The sequence below is a fragment of the Micromonas pusilla genome (genome assembly GCF_000151265.4).
Source record: "Micromonas pusilla CCMP1545 genomic scaffold MICPUCscaffold_14, whole genome shotgun sequence".
In the NCBI taxonomy this organism is placed as follows: Eukaryota; Viridiplantae; Chlorophyta; class Mamiellophyceae; order Mamiellales; family Mamiellaceae; genus Micromonas; species Micromonas pusilla.
The window spans coordinates 797,462-813,082 of record NW_003315895.1 but is presented as its reverse complement, the minus strand read 5'-3'; the positions used below and the strand labels follow the sequence as shown (position 1 = coordinate 813,082).

At 67.6% G+C, this 15,621-nt stretch overlaps 5 protein-coding genes across 5 annotated transcripts; 3 read left to right on the top strand and 2 right to left on the bottom strand.

Moving 5' to 3' along the window:
- Positions 1–267: 267 nt before the first annotated feature.
- LHCB4 (chlorophyll a/b-binding protein CP29, chloroplast precursor) lies at positions 268–2,077 on the top strand. The gene is made up of 4 exons (XM_003063485.1): positions 268–679; positions 1,061–1,358; positions 1,537–1,640; positions 1,825–2,077. The coding sequence occupies exons 1-4, from the start codon at positions 308–310 to the stop codon at positions 1,873–1,875; spliced, it is 825 nt and encodes a 274-aa protein (XP_003063531.1). The 5' UTR covers positions 268–307; the 3' UTR covers positions 1,876–2,077.
- Positions 2,078–2,084: 7 nt separating this feature from the next.
- On the bottom strand, positions 2,085–8,341 carry IFT140 (intraflagellar transport protein 140; the record flags this gene model as incomplete). The annotated part of the gene is made up of 5 exons (XM_003063289.1): positions 2,085–2,858; positions 3,536–5,258; positions 5,892–6,670; positions 7,231–7,970; positions 8,170–8,341. The coding sequence occupies 5 exons, from the start codon at positions 8,339–8,341 to the stop codon at positions 2,085–2,087; spliced, it is 4,188 nt and encodes a 1,395-aa protein (XP_003063335.1).
- A 714-nt stretch (positions 8,342–9,055) lies between these two features.
- On the top strand, positions 9,056–9,484 carry MICPUCDRAFT_22202 (uncharacterized protein; the record flags this gene model as incomplete). The annotated part of the gene is made up of 1 exon (XM_003063484.1): positions 9,056–9,484. The coding sequence occupies one exon, from the start codon at positions 9,056–9,058 to the stop codon at positions 9,482–9,484; it is 429 nt and encodes a 142-aa protein (XP_003063530.1).
- Positions 9,485–9,571: 87 nt separating this feature from the next.
- On the bottom strand, positions 9,572–13,403 carry MICPUCDRAFT_53278 (uncharacterized protein; the record flags this gene model as incomplete). The annotated part of the gene is made up of 3 exons (XM_003063288.1): positions 9,572–10,512; positions 10,676–10,802; positions 11,001–13,403. The coding sequence occupies 3 exons, from the start codon at positions 13,401–13,403 to the stop codon at positions 9,572–9,574; spliced, it is 3,471 nt and encodes a 1,156-aa protein (XP_003063334.1).
- A 276-nt stretch (positions 13,404–13,679) lies between these two features.
- MICPUCDRAFT_53277 (glycosyltransferase family 2 protein) lies at positions 13,680–15,519 on the top strand (the record flags this gene model as incomplete). Its single annotated transcript, XM_003063483.1, has 3 exons — positions 13,680–14,654; positions 14,805–15,208; positions 15,282–15,519. The coding sequence occupies 3 exons, from the start codon at positions 13,680–13,682 to the stop codon at positions 15,517–15,519; spliced, it is 1,617 nt and encodes a 538-aa protein (XP_003063529.1).
- Positions 15,520–15,621: the final 102 nt, after the last annotated feature.

Here is a 15,621-nt window from a genome sequence, read left to right as displayed (position 1 = left end):
CGACGCGGCGCGTCGAAATGACAGAGGGCTCGGTGCCCACTCTCGCTCGAGCGGGCGCTGCCAAAAAAAACCAAAACCCGCGACGAGACCTGATTCCTGACAAGTGGCACTCGCGTACTACGCGAGCGCGTACTCGCCGTACGCGCAATCAGTCAGCACGACAGAGAAGATCGCGTGCGCGCCAGCGCGGAAATCTCATTGGCCGAAGCCGCGGCGGTCTCGCTCGATATCTGCGCTCGCGTCTCGCGCGACCGCTTCATTCCCGCACACGCTCCGCCTCCGTCCGGACAACACCGCGACCCTTACCATGGCTTGCATCGCTTCCCTCAACGTGTCCGCCGCCTTCGGCAAGAAGAAGGCCGCGCCGGTGAAGAAGACCGCGCCGAAGAAGAAGTCCGCGCCCGCGAAGCGCGGCGCGTCTTCCGGCGCGCGCAAGGGCAACATCGGACCCAACCGCACGCTGTGGAACGGCTGGGAGTCCAACCCGGAGCCGCCCGCGTACCTCGACGGCACGCTCCCGGGCGACGCGGGCTTCGACCCGTTCGGGCTCTCCAAGCCGGTCGAGTACCTTCAGTTCGACCTCGACGCGCTCAACCAGAGCGCGGCGATCAACCCGAGCGGGAACGTGATCGGCAAGCTCAAGAAGGTGGACAACAAGCCGACGGAGCGCACCATCGTGGTACGCTTTTTTTCCTCAAACAAACCCCGCGACACGCTTCATTTTATCGCCTTCGTCGTGAACGACGGGTCGCGCGCGGCGCCGTCGGCGTCCGCGCGCGGCGCGGAAGCGTCGCGCACTCTCTCTCTCGTTTACGCGCGATACCCCGCGCCCCGCTCGACGCGCGGCGGGCGGACGCGCGGCGAGGGGCGCGTCGCGCGACTCCGGATCGATCCGGCCGCGATCGACCGCGGTTCCGATCGCTCGTTTTTCCCCGCGAGCCGCGAGCGGAGGACGTTTTCCCGATCGAATCGATCGGTCGCCGGTCGCCCACCCGACGACTCACGCCGCCCCGCCCCCCACCCTCGTCTCACAACCCCAACGCACAACGCGATAACACAGCCGTTCAACGAGGCGTTCGACATCGTCCGCTTCCGCGAGTGCGAGCTCCAGCACTCCCGCTGGGCGATGCTCGGCCTCGTCGGCGCGGTCGTCGCGGAGTCCGAGACTGGCATCTCCTGGGTCGACGCGGGCAAGGTTCTGAACGAGCAGCCGCAGTACCTCGGCTTCGACATCAACGTCCCGGTCACGACGCTCGTGTGGATCGAGGTGCTGACGATGGGCTTCGCGGAGGTGAAGCGCTCGTCCGAGCTCGACTCCAACAAGCGCTGCTACCCGGGCGGCTACTTCGATCCCCTCGGTGCGTACCGCGTATACGCGTCGAAGCGGCTCTTCATTTTCCTCGCGCCTCCGCGAACCTATTCATAATTCGGTTCTCTCCGCGGACATTTCGTCGCCGACGAAACCCCACCCCAGTAAACCATCTGCTAACCCTACCCCACCCCCGAATCCATGAATCGTTATTAATCATCGTTCAGGCCTCGCGGCGTCCGCGGACGCCGAGGCGCTGTTCAAGCTCCAAACCGCGGAGCTCAAGCACGGCCGCCTCGCGATGATCGGCATGCTCGGCATCGCCTCCCAGGCGCGTTCTATACACTGGTCCCCATACGACCGCGTTGGCGTGGTGAACGTCGTTCCTTAAGGACTTTTCCCGGCGCATCTCTCCGCTCATCCCTCGCTTTCAATCCCCGCCCTCGACGCCTTTCAACTCCAACTGACGCCAATGAACTCCACCCCGACATCGCTTTGTATGGAACGACCCTCAGGCGGCGAAGAACGGCCTCTCCCCGCTCGAGGCGCTCACCGGCGGTCAGTAAACGAAGAAAGTCTCATTCGTGGCATTAATTTGGCTGCTTAGTGGTGGGTGTAGAGTGGCGTCGAGGTAGAGGGTGTATTCGCGCGCGTCGCCGCGTCGGCGCGAGGACGGACGGACGGACGACGCGCGAAGAGATCATTTGATGATTCAGTTAACGTCGTCGATCGATTAAAGTTGAGATGGAAAAGCAGACGACAGACGACTGTCACGTCACGCGTCGTCGTCGTCGTCGTCGTCGAAGTCTTCCGGCGGCGGCGGCGGCGACCACTCCTCGTCGACCACTCCGCCGTCAATACCGAGGGTGACCCCTTGGACCAACCCCGAATCGCGAACTCCGCCTCCCTTCAATAAGCTCAGCGTCCGCCCCGCGTCTCTCGTCGCCGCCGCCACCACGTGATCGTCCACGTACGGACCGACGACGACCCCTTCCCGCGACATCTCTTCCAGTAAATCGCACGCGCCGTTCGCGTCGCCGCGCGCGTACACGTGCTCGATCATCATCGCGTAAACGTCCCCGGGACGCACGGCGACGCTCGCGGTGGCGGCGTCGCCGTCGCGCCGCGCCGCGGCGGTGGCGTCGGCGAGGAGGTCGCGCGCCGCCGCGAGCGACGCCTGCGCGTCGGGTGCGATTTTGAGCCGCGCCCTCGTCTCGACGAACCGACCGACGAGCGCGGCGCGCTGTCGGAGCGACGCGAGCTTCGCGTTCGCGGCGGCGTCGCCGCCGCCGCCCGCCTTCTCGAGCGCCGCGATCGCGTTCTCGAGCGCGGCGAGACCTTTGTCGTAATCGCGAAACTCGTCGATCTCCGCGCGCGCGACGCTTTCGTAAAACGCGACGAGGTGGTCGATCGCCTTCGCCTTCTGGTAAAACGTCGCGATCTGCTTCGCGAGGTCCGCGTCGTCTTGCCACGGCAGCGTGCGGAGATAATTCGCGGCGAGGATGTACACCTCGCGCGCGCGGCTGACGCCCGCGAAGAAGACGATCTTCTCGCGGTCGCCGGAGAGCAGCAACGCTTTGACGGCTTTCACCTTTTCGCCAGCCTGAGGGTCGTTCCATACAAAGCGACATCGGGGTGGAGTTGAAAGGCGTCAGATGGAGTTGAAAGGGGTCGAAGTCGGGGATTGAAACCGTGGGGTGGGCGGAGAGATGCGACGGCAAAAGTCCTTAAGGATCGGCGTTCACCACGCCGACGGGGTCGTATGGGGACCAGTGTATAGAACGCGCCTGCGCGTATTTTTTACATGCGAGATGATACGCGCCGCGCGACTTGCACAGCTTCGCGACGCGACACGTGATCGCCTTGCGTCGCTCCTCCTCGAGCGCGGACTCGCCGTCGACTTTCTTCTGGGGCGTCACGAGGTCCGCGAGCTCGTCGGTGATGGTCACCGACGGCGTCGACTCCGCGAGCGCGATCGCGTCGTCGAGACGGCCCGATTTGGCGAGCAGCGAAAACGCCTGATAGGGTCGTTCCATCGTTCAAAGCGACGTCGGGGTGGAGTTCAAAGGCGTCAGTTGATGGAGTTGAAAGGCGTCGAGGTGTGTCGGGATTGAAAGCGAGGGACCCTGATGGGCGGAGAGAAACACACGCCGGCAAAAGTCCTTAAGGATCGGCGTTCACCACGCCGACGCGGTCGTATGGGGACCAGTGTGAGAGAGAACGCACCTCCGACGCGCGCCCGTTGGCGGCGAAGTACTCCGCGCAGCGCGCCAAGAGCGCCGCGTCGACCACACCTCCTCCCGCGTCGGTTGACGTTCCGTCTTCCCCGGGCGAAGTCTTCCCCGCGGCCAAGACGTCGTCGATGAACCCGGCGAGTTGATCGTGCAAGCCGCTCGCGAAGCACAGCTCGATCGCGCGCTCGCGCGACCCCGCGGCGTGAAACAACTTCGCCGCCTTAGAGACGTCGCCGCTCTCGAGAAAGTACGCCGCGGCGTCGAGCATCGTTCGTCGCTGTCTCGACTTGAGCGCGAGCGCGAAGAGCTCGCCGTCCATGCCCCTCAATCGCGCGAGCCGCGCGGCGTGGCCGTAGCGTCCGGACAGCTCGAAAAATTCCAGCGCCTCGCTCGTCGCGTCTCGCGCCTCGAAACTCCGCGCGAGGTGAAACGCCGCCGCCGCGTCGTCGGCGTCCTTGACGATTTTCTCCGCCGCGTCCCACTCCCCCGCCGCGGCGTACATCCGCGTCAGCGACAGGTAATCCTTCGCGTGCTCGTACGCGACCATCGCGCGCTCGGTCTCGCCGACGCTCTCGCAGTACTTCCCCCACCACCGCGTGAGCTTCGCGTCGTGCCCGGACCGCGACGTCACGTACGCCTCCGCGCCGTCGACGTCGCCGCGTTGAAAAAACAGTCGCATCACCTCGTCCGCGGCTCTCCCCGCGCGTTCGTACCCCTCGATCGCCCCGCGCGCGTCCCCGGTCGTCTCCAAGTGCTTCGCGCGGTTATAGTGCGTCGTCTTGAGGTGGATCCGGTCCCTCGCGGACGCGACTCGGAGAGCCTCGTCCCATCGTCCCGACGCCTGAAGGAGCTCGTTCAGGAGGTCGTGCCGCCCGCAGCGTTCGTACAGACGCTCCGCCTCCTCGACCAGACCCAGGTGCACGGCGACGGCGGCGACGCGCGCGTCGAGCTCGGGCTCTTTCCTCGCGTCCCTCGCCGCGCGCGCGCCGCGCAGGTGGCCCATGTTCCCGAGGCAAAATTCCGCGGCTTCGAGGCGCTTGTTGCGGATGCACCCGCGCGCCGCCGCTCTCCACGCCGCCGCGCCCGTCATCGTCTTCACCGCTTTGTACGCGCCGTCGTGGTCCTTCATCGCGAGTTTCATCGCGAACGCGATCAACGCGTCGATCGTCTCCGACGAAGCGCTTTCGACGCCCGCGAAGTCGCGCATCGTGATGCTGAAGCACACGCCGTCTGTCTTCGCGCCCCCCCCCGATCTCGACGGCGACGGCGACGACGACGACGACGCCTCGGCGACGTTTTCGTCCCGGTTTTTCTTGCACACGTACAACGACGGCGCGCGCAGACCGAGGAGAGCTTCGTACCCGGGAGGCAGCGGGTGCGTCTCCTGCGGCGCGATCGCGGTGGAGGTCGCGAAGAGCGTGTACACGACGACCCCGGGGTTGTCCGCGTCGCGCGAGAGGTCGAACCCGCCCTCGTCGTCGTCGTCGCGGTGGTCTTCCAACGTTTTCAATTTTTTATCCTCTCCCGCGTCGTCGTCGTCGTCGTCGTCACCGCCGTCCGTCTTCTCCGCCTTCCCCGTCTGCACGCCGAGGAGCGACCCCACGCGCGCGTCCCACCCGAACGTCTCCGGCACGCGTCCGCACCGTCTCAAAAAGTCGAAGGATAAGACGACGTCGGCGTCGACGTCCCAGACGGCGACGACGCCCAGCGGCGCGCTGAAGGTGGACGTCGGGGTGGAGTTGAAAGGCGTCAGAAGCGGAGTTGAAAGGCGCCGAGGGCGGGGATTGAAAGCAGCGAGGGATGGGCGCAGAGAAACGACCGCCGGGAAAGAAAGTCCTCAAGGAACGGCGTGCACAACGCGAACGCGGTCGTATGGGGACCAGTGCGAGGAACCAGGACGCGCCTCGGGCCCGACGCGGACGCGACGAACGACGCCGCGATCTTCGAGCCGTCGCCGTTGACCCGCAGCGCGCTCACGCACGCGCCGCGCGGGAGCCCGTTCATATCGCCGCCGGAATACGCGGCGGAATACGAATCGTCGCCGCCGGTGCCGCCGCAGATCCGTCTCCCCCCGGTCGGCCCGTGCGGCTTCGGCGTCCGGCCTTGACACTTCCACACCTTCAGTCGCCCCTTCTCCGTCGCGGCGGCGAGAAAATTCCCGCGCGCGTCGAACGCGATGACGTCACCTTAAGTTGGGGTGGAGTTGAAAGGCGTCAGGTGGAGTTGAAAGGCAACGCGGGCGGGGATTGAAACCGGGGGGTGGGCGGAGAGAAACGACGGGAAAAGTCCTTCAGGATCGGCGTTCACCGCGGCGACGGGGTCGTATGGGGACCAGTGTAAAGTAGAACGCACCGTGCGTCGCCTCGTACGCGAGCGCGTCCTTCACGACGCCGCTCAGCGTGCACACCTCGACGCGCGCTTTGCCGGAGGCGAACACGGTCTCGCGGTGCATCGCCATCGCGCGCGAGGATTTAAACGACGCCACGTGGACGTACCCGCCGTCGCCGCCGCCGACGCCGGCGCCGCGGCCGGCGAGCTCGTACGTCTTCGCTCGACGCGAGTTCCACACGAGCGCGTGCGTCGCCGTCGCGTCCGCGCCGGTGACTTTCATGTCCGCGCGCAGGAACGCGGGCAGCCGCGAGCCGTCCAGAGCCTCGACGACGACGTCCGACGCGCTGACGCGAGAGATGGAGACGCCGTCTCGCGTCTTGTCGTCGAGGGTCGCGCGCGTCATCGCCGCGGCGGTCTCGTCGCCGCGCGCGCTCATCGATCGCGCGCCGTCGGGCCCGAACGCGATCTCCCGCAGCCCGGACGCGGTCGCGAAGCCGGCGACGCGCGTCCACGACGTCGCGTCTTCGTCCGGTGACGGTTCGGATCCTCCGCGACGGTTCGCGTCAAGCCCGCGCGTCGTCGTCGTCCGGGTCGCGGCGGCGTCGCGTCGGAACATCGCGACGCGTCCGTCCGCGCGTCCGCACGCGAGCACCCCCGAGCCTCGGTCGAACGCGACGCACGTCAGCCGTCGCGCGGCGACGTCCGGGGTGGACCCCGCGCCGGACGACGGCGGCAGAAGCGCGTAGTTCGCGCCGTCCCTCTCGAGGTCGTACACGCGGACGCAGCCGGCGATATCCTGCGGGGCGGAGTCGAAAGCCGGAGTCGGAAGGCGTCGGTCGATGAATGAAGTCGATGAAAGGCGACCCATGGGTCGAGCGTCGAAACCGACGGAGGGATGGACGCGCGGAGAGTGACGAAACGCCGACGCCGACGCCGGGAAGAAACGTCCTTAATAAGAAACGGCGTTCACCCCGCGGACGCGGTCGTACGGGGACCAGTCTCACCTTGGCGTTGACGACGGCCACGACGCCGTCCGCCGCCGACGTCCAAACCGCGCGGGGTCCGGCGGCGCCTAAACCCAAGCCCGGGTCGGAAGACGACGGCAGCCGCGTCGTCCACGTCCGCTTCCAGGGGCCGGTCGACCCCGGGGACGGCGTAAAAGCGCTCATCGAGCAGTCGACGCAGAGCTATGTCGGGGTGGAGTTGAAAGGCGTCAGGTGGAGTTGAAAGGCGCCGAGGGCGGGTATTGAAAGCGAGGGATGAGCGGAGAGAAACACACGCCGGCAATAGTCCTTAAGGATCGGCGTTCACCACGCCGACGCGGTCGTATGGGAACCAGTGTGAGATAGAACGCACCGTCACCAGCCGTTCACCGTCGAAAACGCCGCCGCTTACTTTTTCTTTTTCCGCTTTCACGCGACGATGCAACAGCTCGGAGACGCCCGCGTCCAGCTCGAACAGCATCGACGGCGCGGGGTCGCCGCCGTCGTCCGCGTCGTCGCGCGCGGTGTACACCGCGCCTCGCCCGGCGTCGTCGACGTCCCTCGTCGCGAAGTAATACCGCGTCGGCGCGGACGCCGCGCTTCCGGAAGTATTACTTCGCGACGACGGCGCGACGACGTGCGTTATCACCACCCCTTCCACGGACACCGACGTCGTTCGCTTCAGACGACCGCGGTCGTCCACGCGCCAGGCGACGATCACGCCGCGCGCGTCGCCGGAGAGTAACCTCGCGCCGTCGTCGCTCCACGCCAGCGCGGTGATCGGCGCTCCGCCGGCTGTGCCGCCAGCTGTACCGCCGCCGTTCGCAACCGCGGCGGCGTCCGACGACTCGTGAAGGTTATCGCCCGCGGGAACTCTGCTCAGGTGGCGGTCCGGGCGCGACCACAGGTGCAGGACGCCGCGGGAGGACGCGCACGCGAGCAGCGGCCGCGAGGGGTGCCACGCGACGTGATCCCGTTTCGACGTCGGCTTCGATTTCGATTTCGATCGTTCGTCGTCGTCGTCGCCGTCGTCGCGCGCGCTCGGCTTGGTCTTCTTCCTCGACGACGGCTCGACGATCAGCGCGACGTCCGCGTCTAACGGCTCGCCTTCCTCTGCGCGGACGACGTCGGTCGGTCGCGGGAGTGGACGGATCAGGAAGGCGCGCGCGACGAGCGACGAGCGACGAGCGGACGAGAGACGAAGAAAAGACGCGGCCCGAGGAGCGAACAGAAGGTGCCGTGTGACGACGGAAGGGAGGAACGACGAGAGGACGCGGACGTCGACCGCCGTCGATCGATCGACGCGACGCACCGGTGTAGACGCCGACGGCGCCGTCGTCGAACGCGACGGCGACGACCGGCGACGCGCACGCGGGATCCAGCGGGTTCAGCGCCCCGGGCGGGGACCACGCGACGTCGGACGGCGAGCGCGCGCCGTCGGACGCGCCGAGCGTCGAGCGAAAATACACGGAGGATCCGCCCATCGCTCCTCCCGCCCGCGCGTCGTCTTCTCTCGCTCTCCTCCGCGGGGCAAGCCTCGCGCGAGGACGCGCGACGCCTCGGCGCGCTTCTCTCTCGACGACACGCGGAGCGGAGCGACGCCGCGCGCGTCTCGCGCCTCGCCGCGCGCGCCTCGAGATGGGAACGACGAAGAATGAACGCATCATCTTCTCTAAACGGACAAGTTGACGGTGACGAGAGCGAGAGTTCTGCGCAGGTCCCCGCCGTTATTTTCTCGGAGGGGACGACCCCGTCCCCGCCCCAGTTCCTCTCGCGCCGACGCACGTACAAGACCGATCGAGGACACCATGAGCAATGAATCCAAGCGCCGTCGACCTGATCCGCCCGCGCGCGAAGCGCCGAGCGTCGACGTCGACGACGACGTCTCCCCGGGCGACGCCCTTCGCCTCCTTTTAGCGCGGTTCGAAAAGCAAGAAGAAAAGCTCGAACGCGTCAGGGAGGAGCACGTGGAGACGCGGGCGGAGCTCACGGCGACGCGGCGGGCGCTCGCCGAGCTCACTGATGTCGTCAAATCCATGAACCCGACGTTCGACGTCAACTAGCAGCTCGCGAGCGTGGTCTTCTCGCACGTCACGGACGTTCGGACGCGCGTCGCCCTTTCCCAGGTGAACACGGTGTGGCGCAGGGCGTCGAAAGTCGCGTCTGCGCAGCCGGACGCGCTCGACTTAAGACCCGAGATGCTGGAGTGGTATCAGAAGGGAGCACGGCATGGCAACACTGAGTGTGAGAGCATTGTAGGGACCCTCTACTTTCACGGTGTCGGCGGCGTGGAGAAAAACTTCGACACGGCGTTGCGATACTTCGAGAAGGCAGCCGCGAAGGGTCACGCCGCGGCACAAAGCGGTGTTGGCAGCTGTCACTTCGAGAAGGGACGATACGAGGAGGCGTTCAAGTGGTACACTAAATCGGCCGCTCAAGGCTACGTTGACGCGGAACATAACCTTGGGGTCCTCTACGAAGACGGTCGCGGCGTGATGAAAGACATCTCCAAGGCCATAGAGTGGTACACGAAAGCCGCAGAGAAGGGCGACGCTTTCGCGGCAAAACGCCTCCGAAGACTCATCGAGCTCGGTTCGAGCATCGGCCTCACCCAATCGGCGGCTTAAACTAGACGAGCACTAGTTATTGACGACGCTGAGCCATCGCTAACCGCGGTCGTCGTGGTTCTGTGAACGCCCGCGGCGCGACTCGCCTCACTCGGCCGCCGTCCTCGCCGCGGCCCTCGCCGCGGCCCTCGCCTCCCTCGCTTCCTCGCAGTCGAACGCCTCCCTCGCGGCGACCATCGCCTCGTCGCGCGCGCGCTCCCTCGCCTCGCGCGCGCCCTCCATGCACGCGCTGAGCGCCTCCGCGACGCGCATCACGAGCGCCTTGTCGTCCTCGAGTATCGGCACCGAATATTCCCGCGGGCCGTGCGTCACGCGCGGCGGCGCGACGCCGACGGTGTCGATCGCGACGAAGCCTCTCCGCCCGCCGCCGTCGAACGCGGCGGCGAAGTACGCGCCGGGCTCGAGCGGCGGGGGGACGCGAACCGTCGTGGATTGCGACGGTTCGTATCCCCCGGTATCGCCTGAGGCCGCCGCGGACGTCGGTCGCGACGCGCGCGGTCCCTCCGCCGGTCGCAGCGACGCCGCGCCCGCGCGCGCGGCGTCCTCGACGTCCAGCACCGCGCCGCGTCGACTCCCGCGATCGTCGACGGGACCAGTAAGGATCTGCCACGTGGCGCCGATCCCCGGCTGCAGCGTCTTCCCGACCACGAACGCGTGCGACGCGTTCGACGCGACGTACGTCACCGCCCAAGACTTATCCCGGCCCGTGCCGCTCTCGCGCAATTCCCCGACGTAACACCCGGCGCGCGCGTTCTTATCTTTCAGTCGCGACCCCAACCCCTCGCTCGCGTGTTTCACGACCGTTCGAACCGCGGTCTCGTACGCGTCGTCCGCGGCGATGCCCATGGACGCTAACGCCTCACACGCGTCCGTCACGTCCGCGTCGCGACGCGACGCGCGCTCGGCGGCGATCGCGTCCGCCTCGGCTCTCTTACTCGCCAAGTACACCGCCTCCTTCGCCGCCGCGCCGATGGCGCGCGCGTCGTCTCTTCGTCGCGCGCTCTCCAACGCCGCGCACACCGCGCGCTCTGATGGAGTTGAAAGGCGTCAGAAGCGGAGTTGAAAGGCACCGAGGGCGGGTATTGAAAGCGAGGGACCCTGGGCGGAGAGATGCGCCGGGAAAAGTCCTTAAGGATCGGCGTTCACCACGGCGACGCGGTCGTATGGGAACCAGTGTGAAGGAGAACGCACCCCTCTCCGCGTGCAGCAACACGTCCACGAAGAAGTCGACGAGCTCGTGGTAGCGCACGACGCCGTCGCCGTCCGCGTCGAGCGCGCGAATCATCGCCGTCGCCGCATTCTCCGGCACCGTCGCGCCCTGATGAGGGTCGAGCGGGGTGGATGAGATCGATGAAAGGCGTCAGTAGGGTGGAGTTGAAAGGTATCAGATCGTGGGAGTTGAAAGGCGTCGCGCCGCGTCGGGATTGATGAAACCGTGGCGCGCGCGGAGAGATGCGCCGGGAGAGAAAGTCCTCAAGGATCGGCGTTCACCACGCGGATGGGAACGTATGGGGACCAGTGCGAGGAGATACGTAGGAGGAGGACGCGCCTTGATCGTCGCGCCGATGGACGCCAACGCCGCCTTCGCCTCGTCGACGTCCAGCGCGCCGCTGCCGTCGACGTCCGCGGCGGCGAACGCCGCGGACAGCGCGCCGTGCAGCGCCGCGCGGTCGAGCGACGCGAGCGTCGTCACGCCCGAGCCGTCGGCGACGGCGGCGACGACTTTCCGCCGCGTCGCCGCGAGGTCGTCGTCGAGCAGCGACCAGAGCGACGTCACCGCGGTTTCCACGAACGGCCGCCACGGGAGCGTTTTATTTCCGGAATTCACGCGCGCCTCCGCGAGCACGAGCGCGGCGTGCGTGCGCGTGATCCCGATGCCGTCGTCGCGGAGGGAGAGGAGCGCGTCTCGAGCGACGACGGTCGGGACCGCGTCTTTGCCCTTCGCCGCGGATTTCAACTTGGCGTACAGGACGCGAGCCAACGCGGTCGGGTTCGAGCTCGCCTCAACGCGCGCGGCGTCGTCCGCGAGCCGCTCCACGAGGAGCGTGAACGCGACCGGGATGAACTCGTCGATCTGGACGCGCCCGTCGAAGTCGCCGTCCACGGACGTCAGGAGCGAGTTGACCTCTTTCCGCGTGAACCCCAAATCGTGCGACCGGAGACACCGCGCGAACTCTCTTCGGTCGAGCCACCCGTTCCCATCGACGTCCGCGGCGTCGAACACCCTACGAAGGCATCCCTCCACGGTCGCGCGGTCGACGCCGCGCAGCAGCGCGCTCGACGCCTCCGCACGACGGTTCGTATTCCGCGTGACCTTAAACGTCGACCCGAAGTGTCGCCCGCCGCCGCCGCGTCGAGATTTGATCGCCGCGCGTCGCCGCGCCGCGGCGGTTCGAATCACCCCGCGCGTCGCCCTCGAAAACTCCGCGAACGACACGAGCCCGTCGCCGTCGTCGTCGCACTCCTCCATGACTGCCTGCCTCTCCTTCGCGCTGAACCCCAAGTTGGCGTTCTTGAGAAGCGTCTTAAACTCTCGGCGGTCGAGCGCGCCGGATCTGTCGGCGTCGGCGGCGACGAAGAGATCCGCGACGAACGCGTCGAGCTCGTCGTCGTTCATTCGCGCGAGCCGCGCCGCCGCGTCGTCGTCGTCGTCGCCGCCGTCGAAAGTAACCGTCCTCGTGTCGCCGTTTAGGGCGCGCGTTCGATCGGTCGCGAGGTCGGCGATCGACCGAAGCGTCCGAGTCCGGGTCTCCGCGAGCGTCACCCCCAACGTTTGTCTCAGCGTCTGGTCGTTGAGCGCGAAGAGCAGGCGGCCGTCCACGCCGAGCGCTCGAAACTTCTCCGACGCCGCGCCGACGTCGCCGCCCAAGCTCGACACCCACGCGGCCACCTCCTCGACGCTCCACTCGAGCGGTCGGCGCTTCTTCCACGACCCGCCCATCGCGTCGAGGAGCGCCTTGACGCGCCGGTCGTCGAGCGGCGCGGCGGTCGCGGGTTTCGTCTCGAACCTCGTCTTGGCGATAATTTTCGTCTCGTCGACGACGTCCGCGACGTCCTCGATCGCGTCCACGTCCACGTCCAGCGGCGACAGCACCCCAACGTCCACGAGCGATCGCAGCACGAACCGCGCCGCCGCCGCCGCCGGGTCCGCGTGCGGCGCGACGCCGTCCGCGGGACGATCCGGGAGCGAGAGACGAAACGCGGGCGGGTCGTCTCGCGCGAGTAACCGCGGCGGGACGTCGACGCTCGGCGGTCGCGCCGCGGACTCGGATGAGACGTCCTCCGCGTCGAGCAACGCGACGCACGGGACGCGCGCGCCGTCGCCGCCGAGGTCGACCGGCTCTCGGCGCGTCGTCACCACGTCGCGTTCGAGCTCGCACCGCTCGCATCGCAGCGAAGCCGGCGTGACGACGAAGACGACGGCTTCCGCGTCTTTAGCCGCCTCCGCGCGTAGTAACGCCTTATCCTCGCGCGTTACCCCGGGCACTGGGTGGCCGCTCTCGATGCGGAATAACGCCCCCGCGCCGGCGGTTTCTATGCGCGCGGCGAACCGCGCGACGAATCGGAGCTCGTGAAACGACGCGTCCTCTCCCGCGGCGAACGAGACGAAGACGGGGCGCTTGGTCGTGACCCACGTCGATTCCGTCGTCGTCGTCGTCGTCGCCGTCGCGTCGTCGCCCGCCGCGGTCGCCGCCGCCGCCGCGCGCGCCGCGACGCGCTCGTCCCTCGCGACGCGCAACGCCGTCATTCGCGCGTCGACGTGGTTCCGAAGCTTAAGCACCGCGCTTCTCTCGACGTCGCGTCGTCGCGCCGCGCGCTTCGTCTCCGCGTCGTCCCTCGCCGCGCGCGATCGTGCGGCGGCGTCCGCCTCGACCACCTTGCGCGCGGCCGCCTTGCGCGCGTCGTCGTAGTCCGCCATCTTCTTCGCGAACCATATCTCCCCGGGCGTGGGCTGCGGGGGGGAGGAGGAGGAGGAGGAGGAGGGGGGGGGAAGGATGATGGGACGGAGTGGTGGTGAGCAACTTAGAACGACGACGGACGCGAGCGCAGGGCGAATTTAGATCCTTCCGAGAGACTGGACGCCGCCGAACGGACGCCGCGGGAGGTCGCCGCGCGGGAGCGGGAGGGAGGGCGCACCTTCGGCGCGTCGTCGGCGTCCGCGGCGTCCTCTGGTTTTGACCCCGGGACCTTCACCATGGCGTCGCGGGCGACGCTCCTCGCGCGCGCGAGCGAGTCTGCGAGCGCCGAGGCAGCAATTTCTACGACTCAGTACGACTCTCGCGTCGCTCTCATCCGAAATTCGCAAGTTGTCAATTCTCATTCGTGCCGAGTTCGCCCGGGCCGTCGTCAGATCTGTCCGCGCGGAGACACGACGACGCGACCGACGATGTCCGGTCACGTCCGCGTCCGCGTCTCGCCGCCGACGTCGCGCGTCCTCGCGGCGTCGCGCGCGCGCGCGCTCCGGGGAATCAGAAACAGAATCACCCTCCCCTCGAGCGTAGTCGTAAAACGCGTCGAGCGCGCGCGCGTCGGCGTCGGCGTCGGCGTCGGCGTCGTCGCGTCGTTCGTGCGCTCGAACCCGCACCTCATCGCGCGCGGGGCGCCGTCGCCACCGCGATCGTCGAGCGGCGACGGCGGCGGGAGAGAAGGCGGGAAAGAAGCGCCGGGGGAGACGCCGGGGAAGAAGAAGGACTCGTCGACATCATCGAAATCGAACGCGTCGTCGCCGTCGTCGGGAGCTGAGGAGTACGCGAAATCGCGCTCGCTGTACGAGAAAGAGCTCGAAGAGGCGCTGTCGTGGCGGACGTGGGGGGAGGTGGACTACTCCAAGATCACCCCCGGCGGCGGAGGAGGAGGAGGAGGAGGAGGAGGAGGAGGAGGAGGCGGCGGCGGCGGCGGCGGCGGCGACTCGGGCGGGCGGCGCCGGCGACCCCCGAGGGATCCTTTCCCGTGGGCGTTCTGGCTCCTCGCGCTCGCGACGCTCGCCGCCGCGGTCGGGTACTACGTCGAGCACGAGCCGCGGTACGAAGAGCCAGGAGACGACCAGGGAGTTGACGCGATCGTCGACGAGGCGACGGGAGAGACGGTCCCGCGACCGCCGCCGTCAGGCGCGTCCTTTCCTCTTCACATTGACTGGTCCCCATACGACCGCGTCGGCGTGGTGAACGCCGTTCCTTAAGGACTTTCTCTCCCGGCGCGCGTTGCCTTTCAACTCCGCTTCTGACGCCTTTCGACTCCACCCACCCCGACGTTCGCTTCGCTCGCGTGGACCCTCGGCCCTCATCAATCAGTCTCCGTCGTGATTCCCGCGTTGAACGAGGAGTCGTGCGTCGCGCGCGTCTTGAAGCACCTGTCCACGCTCGACCCGCCCCCCGCCGAGATCATCGTCAGCGTCGGCGACTCCGCGGACGCGACCGCCGCGATCGCGACCGAGCACGGCGCGAAGGTGGTCGCGGGCGCGCGCGGCCGAAGCAAACAGATGAACGACGGCGCCGCCGCCGCGAGCGGCGACGTCGTGCTCTTTCTCCACGCGGACACGACGGTGCCGAGCGACGCGGTGACGGTCGCGCGCGAGACGTTCGCGAACGACGCGCGCGTCGTCGCCGGCGGGTTCGTCTCGCTGTTAGAGCGCGCGGACAAGACGTTCTGGTTCTTGTCCTTCCACAACGTCGTCAAGAGCTTCTTATACCCCGCGCTGTTGAAGGCGCGTCCTATCTCGCACTGGTCCCCATACGACCCCGTTCGCGTGGTGAACGCTGATCCTTAAGGACTTCGCCCGGCGCATCTCTCTGCCCAGGGTCCCTCGCGTTCAATCCCCGCCCGCGTCGCCTTTCAACTCCGCTTCTGACGCCTTTCAACTCCACCCCGACAATGCTTCGTATGGACCCTCGACCCTGAAGCCGAGAGCGTTCGCGAAGGGCTACCGCGTTCTTTTCGGCGACCAAGCGATGTTCGTCCGCGCGGTGGACTTCCGCTACGTCGGCGGGGTGCGTTCTTCTCACACTGGTCCCCATACGACCCCGTTCGCGTGGTGAATGTCATTCCTTAAGGACTTTCGCCGGCGTTTTTCTCCGCCCACTACCCCTCGCTTTCAATCCCGACACACCTCGACGCCTTTCAACTCCGCTTCTGACGCC